This window comes from Thalassophryne amazonica, chromosome 10 (assembly GCF_902500255.1).
Source record: "Thalassophryne amazonica chromosome 10, fThaAma1.1, whole genome shotgun sequence".
NCBI classification, from domain to species: domain Eukaryota; kingdom Metazoa; phylum Chordata; class Actinopteri; order Batrachoidiformes; family Batrachoididae; genus Thalassophryne; species Thalassophryne amazonica.
In genome coordinates this window covers 83,204,089-83,219,297 of record NC_047112.1, presented here as the reverse complement: position 1 = coordinate 83,219,297, position 15,209 = coordinate 83,204,089, and the positions used below count along the sequence as shown (strand labels likewise).

General features: G+C 39.9%; 1 protein-coding gene across 1 annotated transcript; it reads right to left on the bottom strand.

The window, feature by feature from the left end:
* Window positions 1–239: 239 nt before the first annotated feature.
* Window positions 240–13,049, bottom strand: hsd17b7 (hydroxysteroid (17-beta) dehydrogenase 7). Its single transcript, XM_034180368.1, has 9 exons — window positions 12,969–13,049; window positions 8,922–9,128; window positions 8,688–8,780; window positions 8,480–8,594; window positions 4,811–5,005; window positions 4,019–4,132; window positions 698–754; window positions 521–619; window positions 240–445 (listed from the first exon to the last, which is right to left on the bottom strand). Exons 1-9 carry the CDS (start codon window positions 13,001–13,003, stop codon window positions 344–346), a joined length of 1,017 nt encoding a protein of 338 aa, XP_034036259.1. The 5' UTR covers window positions 13,004–13,049; the 3' UTR covers window positions 240–343.
* Window positions 13,050–15,209: the final 2,160 nt, after the last annotated feature.

The following is a 15,209-nucleotide window of genomic DNA, read 5'->3' as shown; positions in this document are numbered from 1 at the left end:
CGGCGCGCATCCAGGGGAGAGGAATGTGACGCGTGCAGGTACGCAGTGCAGCGCAGAGGAACTCACACACACAACCTATGTCAACTTTTGGGAAGACACCGACAGCCTGCTGTCACACTGCACTGGAGTTTGCCGTGAGGACTTTGGAACAATCAGTCGCAGCGCGGACGACTGAAAACTTATCACGTCACCAATCACAGTTGGGGGGGGGGGGGGGGGGAGAAACTAAACAGAAATTCACATTTTATTGTAGACGCGTCTACAAATCGCAAGAGGGCAGAAACTGCGCCTTCCAGACAAAGCACCCCTGATGAGAAAAGTTAAAACAGAGACAAGCATCATATCATGGATGTTCTTGCTTTTCCTTCAAGTTCTTCCTCACTTCATCCTCAAGTTGCAGCAATTTTTCATAAAAAGCTTCCGAAGTGTCCAACTCAATGTCCATCTGCAAAGACACAATACAAACTGTAAATGTCACTGTGCTGGCTGTCGATAATTTGCAGTATACCTTGCAGTGTACCTTGCGTGGCTGTGTGTAGTTGTTGCCAAGTCCAGATGTTAAGCTGTGGTACTTGGCTCGAGGGTCCAGTGATTCAGGATTTTGTCTGAACAGCCAGAGCTGCAGGATGAATGGAATTTGTGAGTGAGTATCTGCCTCTGCAAATGTCAAATTTGTTCAGTGTTTTTTTTAACTGACCAGTGCTTCAGCTCCATTATAAGGTGTCAGGGTGAAGGTATTGGTGAACACTCTTATCTATCATGAGGGGAAAATAACAAAAATCAAAACATCCATTCAGAAGCAAGCAACATAATTGCAGTCCTTTTTTTAAAGTCTGGAGGCCTGTTTCTAAGTTTTCACCAATAATGGAAAAAAGACAAGTCACAATTAAAGGTGTTATATTGTGCAAAACCTGTGTGTGTCATCAACCTTCTGCAGTTTCATATGGTTGGTATTTTATATGGAAAATATCCAAAATTACACACTTCTCTGATGTCCAATATCTCCTGCTGCAAGAAAAGTTTAGGTCTGAAACAGTTTGTTTCAGGTTTATGTGACATATGTCGAGGAAACTCATATCTACACTCCTGTGTAATCTGTGAGACTCTCTCACTGATGAGATTGTGCTGTTTACGGTGCGTTCCATTTTGACTCGGAGGTTGAAATGTCCCTGAAATTGCATTAGATTTGATAGAACTTTATTAATCCCTTGGGAAGACTCCCTCAGGGACATTGAGGTTTCAGCAACATTGTATAGCAGCACACAGGGTAAGAAGCACACAGAGCATCAAAAGTAAAAGTAAAAAACAATTTGCAAAATGTAAATACAAATATAAATACCAGAAATACTGCTCGCTACTGGTTTACTGGCGACTATTGTTCCTCTCCTTCCCGTCCTGTCTTCCTGTTACTTCTCCTTCCCTGTAATTCCAACTCATTTGAACTCCACATATTCAGAGTTCATATTCCAAGTCATAGCTTCCTGTAGCAGTTATAGCTATCTCCAGCAGCAACAACAGTGAAGGCTATAGTTTTTAATGTTTTTTTTTTTTTTACAGCTGGCTTTTTTGTGTTCAATTTAATAAATCATGCACATAGTTCTGTTGTGCTGTCAGTAGACATGTTGTTGTAGCACTTTTATGCATGAAATACTGCGTAATATGTTGTTTAACAACTGGCACAGCTAATACTGGATAACACGGTAGATGTAGTGAACAAGACTGTCTACACCGTGCTACAAACCAAGCAGCAAATTAAAACATTAATGAAACTTATGAGTCATCTGTTCTCTTCCATGAGGTCTCTTTGGTGGACTGAATATTTTTTGCAACCTTCTATAGTCCAAAATCTTGGAAGCGTCCATATTATTTTCTGACTTGTGGTACTGTGTGGAAAATGAACACATTTACTTCAGTTCTGATGTTGTTCCCAGTTGCGACTTAATTATGACTTCCAAGGTAACTGGAATGCAGCATTAAATTATACAGAAAGTCTGTGGTAGAGAGGTTCACTTCCTCTTCTAAACACCGCTCATTAAAAAAGTGTCTATATCCAAGCATGTTTGTTGATTGTGAAGAACTGAACTTGCCATCTTGCTCTTGACCTTACTATCAGGCGCTGATTGGCTCAGAGCTCCTACGTTACCATAGTGACCTTGTTGTTGCAAAAGCAGGGGGGCCTTGGCTCAGAGCTCCTACGTTACCATAGTGACCTTGTTGTTGCAAAAGCAGGGGGGCCTTGGTGGAGAAAATTATTTTGGGGCTGATAAAGCAAGACTCCATCACCCAATACCATATGATTTAAAATAAAAGTCAACTCAAATGCTGATATCTTCAGTCACAACACAACTGCATTTCCACAGCACCCTCTGATGGTCATAAATTAAAAAGACGTGTGGGTGGGTTTCCATTACCGTCCAAATTGAGCAATTTGAAGTAGGGAATTTAAAGCACGTTTAATGGAAACAAGTGTATTTTGTAAACACTGCCCCCCCCCCCCCAAAACCATTAAAATATCACAGGTCTTTATGCTCGCATGTGGTGGTTTTCCCAGGCAAATCAAAGAAGCCTTATTTAGCATAAGTGCAACAGAAACAGTTTTTTTTCCTGTTAATAAAACAACTAAATGGCAGTATTTTGTGGGTTTCTGTCCCCATGACTACTGTAATTACAGTTCTGAAGAGAGCCTTACTGAAATGAGGACAAAACCCAGCAGTCACATTCCATCACTCAATAAAAATGCTGTCATTTTGCATTATATAATGCCTGGATAGGTCCTTGTCATTTGATTGGTGGTTTGTATGTCACGTCATATTGATCATTCTTTCCATTTGCCATTGTACTCCATTTACCGTACAATTTTGGTTCCATTTAGCGTGCAAATTTGGTTCCATGTTTTGTATCATTGCATTCTGTGACCACTGCGTGCGCACACTAGTGGCTACGGCGCTTAGCAGCTTATTGATGCTGCTTGTTCTTATAACACAAAAGAAAAGGAAATCTAGTATGCCATAAGCCATCTGGAGGCTTTTGCAATATTTGCTGGGACGAATCTAGCAAAAGTACAACCCCAATGAAGTTGGGATGTTGTGTAAAATGTCAATACAAACAGAATACAATGGGGGGGGGGGGGGGTGCTCTAGTCTGAATATTGTGCTCTGCAGAAAACACTCCACTTAACTTATAGGCTTTTGCATAATGGCATATTGCCATATCATGATGGCAATGCACCAGTAGCGCACCTGACCACACCTTATTTTAAGATCAACACACCCATGGGTGCATAGAATGGTGCAAGTACATTTGCTCGTTAAACACCATTAGCGCTGCAAATGAAAAATGAAAGATCAAGTACAAACTAATAATTTATGTTGCGCTGTGCCCTGCCATGTTTCTTTGTGAACCTAAAAGTACGAACATGTACTACTACTTACACAAAATTATTAGGTATGTGTGAGTCGAAGAATTGTAAAGTGACTCTCAAGTTCCACAAATGGCTGTCATTAAATTCAAATGACAGCAGTATCTTCCAGTAACACCTGGCCAGCAGAGCTTAGCAAGATTATTTACTTTATCAATGATTTTAACTGAAGATACCCATATTGTTGTGTTTTATTATTTTATTTGGAACACACTTAATGGTCCATCAGTAAAATTCCTCCAGGCACAAACTTCCTTTTCGTGGTGATTGTACATCTGTTGTGTTGTGGTGATTTGCAGTGTGTGTGTGTGTGTGTGCTATGTGAATTTGCTGCAGACACGTTACCCATTGAAATTGTTGCACATGTTGTAGGTTATATTTGTTTTCTCTGTGTTTTGCAAGCAATTTCTCATTTTGCAAGAATTTTTTTGGATGCAGGTATTTTGAATTGGGAAATGCTTTTGTGCATTTACGAGTGTTGTGACGTCTCAGCTTCTTCCACCTCTGCAGAAACAGCCAACAGCCAGTGCATTCTGCTCAATTTATGTCATAAAAATAGACATGATTAAAAACATTGTATTTCAATACAAGTGCTCTTACAAGCCAAAAGATGGGCATGAGCAGAGTCCACAGGAAGGTTGGGAAGGAGGGCAGGATGCGATAGGTCATATTAGTCATCACAAAACCCGGACAAATCACAGATGAGTACAAACCCTAAAAAGCACAAGATCATAAGATAAAAGAAAAAGTTAATCTCATGGATTTGTGAAGTTGTAGCCCAGGGTCCGGTTTCATAAAGTGGTCTAATCTTGTTTAGTCAACTCAACTCACTTCCTCGACTAATCTTTTGACTTTAGAATTTGCACAAAGCGCTTAGTCGGCTAAAGTTTCTCATTAGCCAACTAAAGTTTTTAGTCTGCTACAGAGGAGGCTAATCTTATTTTAGTTGACATAACTTCAGTGTCGTACCTCAAAAAATGGCAGCTATCATGTACCACCACTTGATGGAGCAGGAAAGAAGGGGAGCCTTGTGGCGGGAGTGGGTGTTCTGGGACCTGAATAATCCACTGGAGATGTTTACGGACGCCGAAGCCAGGAGTGCTTCTCCTCGGGGTCTGGTTCTGGCCATGATTGTAGAAAACGACCAACCCGGAACAAAACAAAGCTCTCGCGCGTTGGAGACATTTCTTGGCAACAGCACTGGCGAGGCTGCTTATGCTCATGAAAATCGTTGACTAGCGTTAGATGGCTAATCTACAAGTTTAGCCGTCAATGTGAAACAGAGATTAGAAGGCTAATGATGACTAAGAAATTTTGGAGACTAAAAGATCAGGCTGCTTTATGAAACTGAGCCCAGATTGTGATGGGTGTAGCAGGTGTTTCAGAGGTCACCTGTCGGTTGTAGCGAGTGTTCAGTGCCAGGCTGAGAAGGTCAGTAGCGTACTTGGACGAGCTGTACGGCTGAGTGCCTTTCCGGTGCTGAAAATCTTCAAGCTGAAACGCTGAACGGTGAGCATTACTGGAAGAAGTCCAGATCAGCTGGGAGGTCTGGTCTGCACGGCACAGGACTGACTCCAGCTCCCGAACCTGAAAAACCGCAGTATCAGAGAACATAATTTTTAAATAATGTGTAAGGTCAATCCATGTTCAAAATAGAAGAAAATAATTCTGAAAGCTCATTAAAAGTGCAGAAGCTTTCAAACAAGAGGATCATTGTTACCTTTTATGCTACTTTGTATTTAAACTCTGATATGATTTGGAGGAATATGTTGCTAAATGCCATTGCAGTTAAACAATTAAATCATAAAAATAAATAAATAAATAAATAAACAAATAAAATCACACTTTTCCACTGGGAAAGTTCATCTGTAGTGCGGATCCACTTTAAAGAAACACCACGGAACACAAAATCTAATTTAGAAAAACACAAACTGACAAAACTCTCCACTTAAAAACCAGAGTTCGATAAGGCCCCCTTTATACAGGACGGTGGCAGTTTTGAGTGTGTTGTGTGACTTAAAACATGCCAGATCCGCAGAGGTGCATACGAAAATACCTTTCTGTGTAACCGCTCTAGCGACCCTAGTGCATTTTGTGCTCACATGGTGTGCGCTACAGATGACGTCACATTTCCACAGAAATCTGCCACTTTTTTTTTACATATTTGCTGGATTTTGAGCCGTTTCCCATCATATTTCCTCAATGTTTGTATGCACTGAAAGAGAGAGAGAGAGCGACAGAGACTGAGATTAATAGAGAGAGCGGACAAAACAAGCTAAATATTAAACAGTTAATTTTTCATGCTCATCATTTTGGAATTATCTCATGTGCGTTCTGCAGAAAAATTACATCACTGTATAATTAACACCTTTCACTGGAATTTTTATGGCTGGAAAACAATTTAGCCATGAAAAATATAAACAGTTCTTTTTAAACCACTGCAGGGACTAAAAAAGTCACATGACTGTTCTCACTTTTTTTGTCCTCCTCTGACTGGAGCTCCATACTGAACTCTATGAGTCAAACTCTGGATTATACAATTGATGGAAAAAAGGACAAAACTGTGGCGAGTCCACAGTGAACTTAATGTACCCAATTATATATTAAAATGTTCCACACAAGGTGTTTTCATGCAGGTGTTGTCAGTCACGCACGGCAGTGGAAAAAAAAAAACCCTGCACATGCACACATACAGTAATCCAAACTGAATGTTTTGACTTCCATGGTGACCGTTTTTTAGTTAGTTTGTGCTACAGGCTGACATCATAGCAGTAATCGGGGCACAGATTACTTGTCTGATGTGTGACGTGACACATCCTTTTGGTGACAGTTGAGCTACATGTCCGCTTGTGAGGAATTTACAATAGAGCATTCTGAATCCCAGGATGAACCATCAGCTGCAGGAAAAGTAGAAGACAAAGCTCTCCGCCTGATCTCTAGTCAAGGTTTTTAACATGCACAAAAGTTTCTGATGAACTCCGCGGACATCAGCTAACAAGGAACTAATTAAGCGCTTTATAAATTGAACTTTATTCATAAGAATGACAGCACTCGATCATTGCATGCCTGTTGGCTGTGATATTGAAATGATATTGCTCTTTTTTTTCCTGAGTTTATGTCCAATCTCACGTCACTCCGGTCATGTTACAGTCGATGATCTGCTGTTGCCACGGCAAAAATGCGGCGGTCATTGTGCGCCTGTCGGGTGGTCATGCTGTGGTCTGATAGGTGTTTTTGTGTGGCCTGTGTGATATTTGTGTGTCTTTTGGGTGACTCTTCTGTGGAAATCAGGTTGCGATCATTGCGATCATTGCGATCATTGCGGTTTGTGAGCATATACCCAGCGGACCTTGTAAGGTCCTGACGGCAGCTGAACACCTCTTTGGTGTGATGCAGCATTCAATGCAATTTCATGACCGCACAAGCACCGCTGGATAGACCCCGTCCCTGTGTAAAGGGTATTCAACCAGCCCTGGTGTGTGCTGTGGAATCTGCTCATATTCAAATCAATTATTCAAAACACATTCAGAGTGCAGATGGTGGTTCAGGGACTACCACTGTTGCCTCACAGCAAGAAGGCCATTGGATCACTTCCCACCTGGGGCCTTTCTGTGTGGAGTGTGCATGTTCTCCCTGTGTTTGTGTGGGTGGGTTCCCTCTGAGTGCTTCGGCTTCCTCCACCTTCCACCAACATACAGCTAAGGTGAACTAAAAGCTTCTTGGAGTCACTATGTGTAATACATGTACCGTGTTTGGTGACAGTCGGGCCAGTACAACTGAAGTAATCTTGCTCACAAGTGAAATGTGAAATGCCACTCCTGTAGTTCAATAGGTTTAGTCAGTTTAGTTAAGTGTCATGTTGCTGTTACCATGAGTGAAACGTGTAGTGCCTTTGATGTCTTCTGCCACCATCTCTGTTTGTGGGTGTGTAAAAATAAAAGCATCTGCTTGTGGCAGAATGCAGAAAAGACAAAAAGCTCTGCATGCATGTGTGTGTGCGTGTGTATAACTTCAATCATGGACAAACTGGGGAGAGCTGGCATTTGCCATTTGGTATGCTTATGTATTTTGGGTTAAGGATGAATGTCACCAAAATGGAACGTTGGTAGTACTAATAATTTTTGGAGAAACTACCAATATTAGCTAACAACACTGAATAATCGAGGTTGATAATTACATTCTTGACTCACACGCCATTCCAGCAGGGGGTGGTAAATCATGTATATATTAAAAGCATGCATGGATGATTTTATTTAGTAAGCTCAATGGAAGTACATAATATAATTGTAAATACACTAAAATGCATGGATAACACAAGAAAGTCAAAAGACTTATTTCCACTATGGTCCATTTATAAATCAAATAATAATGATAATAATAATAGTGTATATGATAACAAGAACCTAAACAATTTCTAAATACATTAAGACAGTAAATTATGAAAAAATGACGTAATTATCAGGAAATAAAAGGGTTGAGTTCTTCTTCTTAAAACTGTTGAGATCTAAGGTTCTAAAAACATTCTGGACTCACACGTGGTTGCAACTCATTACGGAAATTTTGCATAATTTATTACCACCCTTGAAAAATGTCAGCTACCTAATTTATAAACAATACCCAATCCAGAGCCTGTGGATCCCCACGGGCAATGCGCCAGTATACATATACACACATACACTTTGTCCAATTACTTTTGCTACTTTGAATACAGTAGGTATGGTTGCAATTGTATTTGTAAAAATAATTTATTTAAATGTAAACACCCTGATATTAAAGTCGTTTTACTGCATCCTCATATGTACATTCAGACAGGTAAAGTAAGCAGACTGTACTGTCCGCAGTCACCTTGCAGCTCGGCCTGTGTGCACTGTTAATTTTTAATGGGTATCGTTGCTTGGTGACAGAGGGATCCAGTATCACCTCCCTTTTATGTCACCATGGTGAAGCAGTCAAGGAGAATTTACTGCAGCAGACGTAACAATACAAGCTGGTGTGCTATGATGTGTGTTTGTGTTGACAAAAGAGTAAATCATTTGGGAGGGAAAATGATCAGTGACTCACAAAAAGGAAGTGACCAAAGAGGTTGGTTGCAAAAACTTCTTGCAAGCCGTCAGGAGTGACGCTGTCCTTCTGCATCAGAATCCCCTCACCGGTGGCAAACATGGTGATGACACTGCTGCAGAATTGGCATGAAGGAAATGTGAGAAGTGAACACAACGTGTAGGAACGAGACTGATCAGGAAAGCAGGTAGAGGAGTTCAGAGTATACCTGGAGAACAGGCCAATGAAAAAGGCTTTGACATCCAACTGTGGGCTTGGCATGATGCCCGCATTCAGGTAGAGGCAGTCCAACTGGTTGTACCTGCAATCGACACACAAAGCCACATATGAACGTACCTTTTCATTAAGAAATACACTTCAACTCAATCTGACATTTCCTCTGTCCTATGTTAATGACTGCTTCAGTATTTGAGTGTGATTTTGGGGTGTGTGCCGCCGTGACCTGTGCTTGAGCTCCTCTGCGGCGCTGATGACTGATGTGATGCTGCTGGTGTCCATCTGCAACAAGGACACCTGGGCAGTAGGGTGAGAGGTGAGGAGCGCGTAGCGAGCAGCCTGGGCCCGCCGCAGGTTCCTGCAAGCCAGACAGAGCTGGAGACCCCCTGTGTTCTCTGACAGGAGACGTTCACAGAGCGCCAGGCCAATCCCACTGCAGGGACACACACCAACACATACACTGCACTCTAACTTTGAAAACAGGCTGTTTTTGTTGCAGTTTGTCTGTCTGTTAGACAGCCAGCATGACGTCTCAAAAAGACACAAACACATTTAAAAGAAAAGTGGTGGAGTGGTAGTCCAGGGATCATGGAAGACCTGACTAAATTTTGTTGGGGATCAAGAATAAGATGAACTTTATTATCCCAAAGGAAATTATTTTGCCAGAGTACCAAACATTTTTTTATACAATAGGTACAACAAATTTATGACTGAAGACATTTTTACAAGATGTTTGCCAATACTGCACGTAACTCAGTAACTGAATACGCCTGAATAACTCTGTTTGTTTGGTATTCATCTTGCAAAAGGGGGAGGAATTACAGAGTCTGATTTCCACAGGTAGGAAAAAACTCATGTGGCATTCTATGGTGCACCTCAATGGTCTCATTCTTATGGCTGACAGGACATCAGCGTGGCATGCAGGGAGTGGGAGGTGTTGTCCTGGATGCTGCGCAGTTTCCTCAACATCCTCCTCTCTGACCCCTCCACCATCAACTCCAGTGGTGGTCATCAAGGTAGCGGTATCAAGGAGGGGATCTTCCTTTTGTTCTTTGATCCTGATTCTTTTGATCCAGATCATGCCATTCACGTTTGATTGTGGTTGCTGAACTAGTAAAACTGTAGGATTGAAGCAAGACAGCCAGCAAGACGGATTCTACTAAAAACACGTCCTTTGTGGCGAAGTTCAAAAATCAAAACTGAGTGATCAAGAGCAAAGTTGAGCACTCAGAATCTATGATCAGGACAAGAAAAGAGTGATCAGAATTAAAGGCCAAGCATTTAGGATCAAAGATCACTGAAATCCAGTTTCACTGTTAATGGTTAGTTTTGTTTTATCAGACCACCTCATTCATCTGTGTGTGTCTGCAGGGGAACTTTATTTGGTGGATGACTTGTGTTTTGTGGTGTTCTCTGTGTAATGAAAAGATTAAAAGATAAAAATAAGATCGCCAATCAAAGATGATTAATCAGAAACAAGGATCCAGATTAAATGTCAGCAACAGAAATAGAACAACGTTAGAGAGCAGATCAAAGGAATAATCCTCTCAGAATGGAAAAGAGCTAAAATGGAAATGTCAACTGGGGCATAAGCAAAAGATATAATGAACCTAAAAAAAATGGATTTTAATATTTACTAAGAAACAAAGGCTTGACCCTCAAATCCCTCTTCGTTTGGGCATTTTTACACCTCCAGGGGATATTGTCCTCACCCCGGCAGTTGGGCGGGCGGTATCAAGAACTGATTGTTAGTATGATTAATCTGGAATGGAGAGGGTTCAGGTCAAGGTCACAGGCCAAATTTCAGATTTTCTCATTAGCACGATTGCTCTGGGGTGGATAGGACTTGGGCCACCACACTTAAAGGAAAAGTGAATCAGGTCAATACCTCAGGCAAGTTCAAAAATGGATGACCTTGACGTCAAGGTCACAGGCCTAAAGGTCTTGCTAACACCACAGGAATTCTACCACCCACGGATTTCACAGCTTTGTAGGCTGTGGGGTATCACTGACAGCAGCCAGTATTTTTAACTTTGCAACCGCTGATCTATTCAGGTCTGCATGTTGAACAAGGTTTTACTGCTCCTACTAATTTACAAGAAAGCCATAAATAATACAACTTTTACTTATTTTTGTTTGTTACTTAAGTATTTTTATGAACTCAAACACTGCAGCGTTACCTTGGTTATGTTTTCTCTCCTGTTTGTTTGTTTGTGAACAGCCCGGAGCCCACAATTTTTCATATATCATTATTAATTTTTTACTTAAGATTCATATCCTGATAGGCAAGAACTGATTCAATTTTCAAGGTCAAAGGTCAAAGTCAGGAAAAATCCCTATCTTTAACGTTGAACAAATTTTCAAAAATTCATAACTCTGTCAGCAAAGATCAAATTTCTTGCATATTTGATAGCGTTATGTAGGATGGTATCCTTTATCGACTGACTAAGTTTGATCCGGATCTGATCCAGATTACAGATTTTGTGGCCATTTTAATTTAGCTTTGAAACAGCTTTGAAACATTCAGCTCTGAAGCTTTGAAACATTCCAGAACAGCGTTGGGTATTTGCTATGTCTAATTTTTCTGTGCCGCTGAAATGTTTTGTGGTCGTCTCCAGCCACAAGTTCAATCCATTTTTTGATCCAGGTCTTACTTTCCCACTCTGTTGTACGTATATTTTACTTTATTATATGGTATGGGATTTTGCCAACTTCTGATTGGCCCATTCCCCACTTTCTGAGCTGTACCACATGCCGAGTTGACCGCTGGTGGAGCCGAGTACACCTCGCGTGCAGCGTAGCGCTAGCTAATCGAGCGACACCTTCTATCGATAATGACCAATTAGATAACGCGATACAACACCTACTCTGGCTGTCAGTTTGTTGACAAGATGGCAGAAGACAGGTTTGCGTCTGTTAGCGACGCTGACTTAAAGCAAATTTTACATGAAAAACATGCGAAGAACACCCGCAGAAATACACAGTCAGCAGCCAACCTGTTTCGCAAGTATGTCACTGAAAAGGGACATGCGCCCAACTTCAAAACCTATGACAGACGGATGCTTGATGGATTACTTGGTCGATTTTATGCGGAAGCTAGACAGGCGAATTCGGAACTTTATAAGAAAACAAGCCTGATGACTCTTCGTCACGGTCTTAACAGTGATCTCCAGTCGATCGATGGAATGTCAGTTGGTGCAGTATGACAGTAATAATAAAGAGTTGAAACTTGAGATTGATTTTTCAGTTTTATTATGTTTGACAAACTCCCAGTTTTCTTTTTTACCATATAATAAAGCAGTTATAGACTTTTGATTTCAGTGTACCCATGATTATACAGACCTGGTCAGGATGGGGTTCACCGAGGCCATCAAAAGCCTATAATTGCATAGTGTATTTGTGCACATAGTGGGCCTTATTTATTCTCCCAGTGGTTTCTATCTGGTGGAGCAGGTGAGTGGAACACTTCTATGAACACATGAAGTGTCCAGCAGGTGACAGACAAACCACAGAGAAATTCAGCCACAACAGTTCTTAATTTTCTACGACTCATCCAGCATTTACTAACCATCCAGCAGGTGGCAGACATATCTCGGGGATATTACATAGGTAAAAAAAAAAAACAAAGTTTACCATAGTTGAAAGGGTTTGTCCTCATGATAAAGATATCCCTTGGTGATGAAATACTGCCATCTAGTGGTCAGCCTCTTGCATTAATCGCATAGTGGTGTCATTTTTGTGAATTTTATGCAGATGCTTTCCAGTCCGACGTCTTTAGAAATATAATGAAATGTGTCATGACTGTGTTGCTACCACCAGATATTTACTTACTTTATACTAACACTGTATATAATAATACCATTCTCCTATTTGATCGAGACTCTACTGAAAAATATATTTTGCATACAATATATTTCCAATGACGTTGCCAGCAATGGTTAAATAAACAATATATTTGTAAAATACTACTACTACTACTAATACCTTGGAAATTTGTTGAAAGATCATTTCATTTAAGAAACGAATCATTTATCAAGTTCTTTGCCAGTGTACTTACTGTCTGGCACATGACAACAAAGATATATTTGTAAAAGATGGATTAAATTGCAAACTGATTTTGGGAAAAATTTCAGAAACCAAATGAAAAATATTCACATTTCATTTTACGCATGTATATTTTATTATACATTTTATGTGTTTCGCAGCTTTTCATTCCGTAAAATGCTCTCCTGGGATTCAGCACATGGAAATAACAAATAAATACATTTTTTACCTGTTAGCTCCAGTTACTACGACCACTCTGTCCATTTTTCTACACCCAAACTACACAAAGAATAACTTACAAAGTCAATTTTCACAGGAAACGCGATCTGCCTATGATTCCTTTTCCGTGGAGTCATGTTCTGCAGCCCGCCTGTGCACCGTGATTGGACGCTGCGGCAACACTTAACCAATAAGATCACGAGGTCAGTCAGCTGAGTTTTTTTTTAAGGTCAGCCCACACCACGCTTTTTTAAAAAAAGGGTTAAAAATTAATTGAGTCGTCTACAACGTACAATACATGGAATTAACAATGTAATACTTATAGAACAAGAAGAATCAAAATAAAAATGTTTTTTCCCTGTCTACTTTATGTAATAGTAAATAATGCTTCTTTTTTGCAAGTCCGACAAAGCATTTCAAATGCACATCTTCTATCCAGAAGAATTTAACATAAATATAATTGTGAAACAAATCTACATTTGTTTCTGTGTCAGTATTACGAGTCAGGCAAATCAGTTCTAAATGTCCTGAAATAGTTGTAGTTTGTTTGAGGACAGCATGGTGAGCACCGTTGCCTCACAACAAGAAGGTCATAGGATCAATTCCCTCCTGTGGCCTTTCTGTGTGGAGTCTGTATGTTCTCCCTGTGTTTGCGTGGGTTCACTCCAGGCACTCCAGCTTCCTTCCACATCCAAAGACATGCAGTTCAGGTGGATTGGAAACTATAAATTGTCCGTATAGTGGTGCTGCTTAGCTAAAATTTCCATAGCAGTTGTTTGTTTTGTGACTAAAGCACCAAATTTGACTAAATTAAGTAATATTCATTTTCAGAAAATGGTATACCTTTCAATATGACTGGAACAAACTGAGACAATCTGTTAATACACAGTGTAAAATATTTGCTGATGATACAAAGGTTTACCACCCTGTATTATCTCTAGTCTAGTTGATTATAATAATTTACAAATGGACTTAAATAATTTAATTGATTGGTCACTTGAATGGTTAATTGGTTTTAATAGTACAAAATGCAAAGTTATGCACTTTGGTTCCAAGAACCCTTGTTATCAATATAAAATGAGGGGAGTTACTTTAAATACTGTAAGTGAAGAAAAAGACCTTGGAATCTTAATTACGAATAATTTGTCATTTTTAAATTTACTTCTTCATTGACCCCTGTAGGTCATGGGAGGTCAGCTCCAGGATGCCACCACATCTGAAAATAAGTATTAGTTAATTTAGAATATGTGTACCAAATTTCATGCTTTAGCCACAAAATGCACACTCATTTTGTGCACTAGCACGGCTGCGTGATATATATATTTTTGTCTATATGTGGCCCTGCAACAGACTGGTGTCCTGTACAATGTGTACCCCGTCTCACACCCTATGATGCTGTTTCAAGGCATTTGGGGGCCCCAAGCAAAATGGACTTGGAGGCCCACCTACGCCTCACCACCTGCTCCGTCTGCCTAAAGCCTACACAAACCATAGCATAGACACACCATTTAAGCTCACATGTTTTATCAATAAAATATTTCACCATCCCATAATAGCCAACATATAAAGAGAGTGCAAATTATGTAGTGACTTGTTTGTTTAAAGATGTTTTTCAGTGTATTGGTCCATACATTGCTGAACTTGTGAATGCTTCTCTATCAAGTGGCTGTTTTCCGTCAGCTCTTAAACATGCTGTAGTCCAGCTGCTCATCAAAAAGAACAATCTTGACCCAAATGTGTTGTCCAACTATAGACCGATCTCTAAATTGCCATTTGTGTCTAAAGTCTTAGAGAAAGCTGTCTATGACCAATTGCAGGCTTATCTGGATCTTAATGAAATACGGGAGAAGTTTCAATCTGGTTTCAAATTAAGACACAGTACTGAAACAACCCTTTTAAAAGTTTTTAATGACCTTCTTTTAACTGTTGATGCTGGGAACTCTGCGGTTCTTCTGCTTTTAGATTTATCTGCAGCCAGAGGTGTCAAGTAACGAAGTACAAATACTTCGTTACTGTACTTAAGTACACTTTTTAGGTATCTATACTTTACTCCTTTACTTATTTTTCTGCCTACTTCTGACTTCTACTCATTACATTTTCACACAAGTATCTGTACTTTCTATTCCTTACATTTTTAAAACAAACAGCCTCGTTACTCTTGGCTTCAGTTTAATGTTTAATGTTTATATATATATATATATATATATATATATATATATATATATATATATATATATATATATATATATAT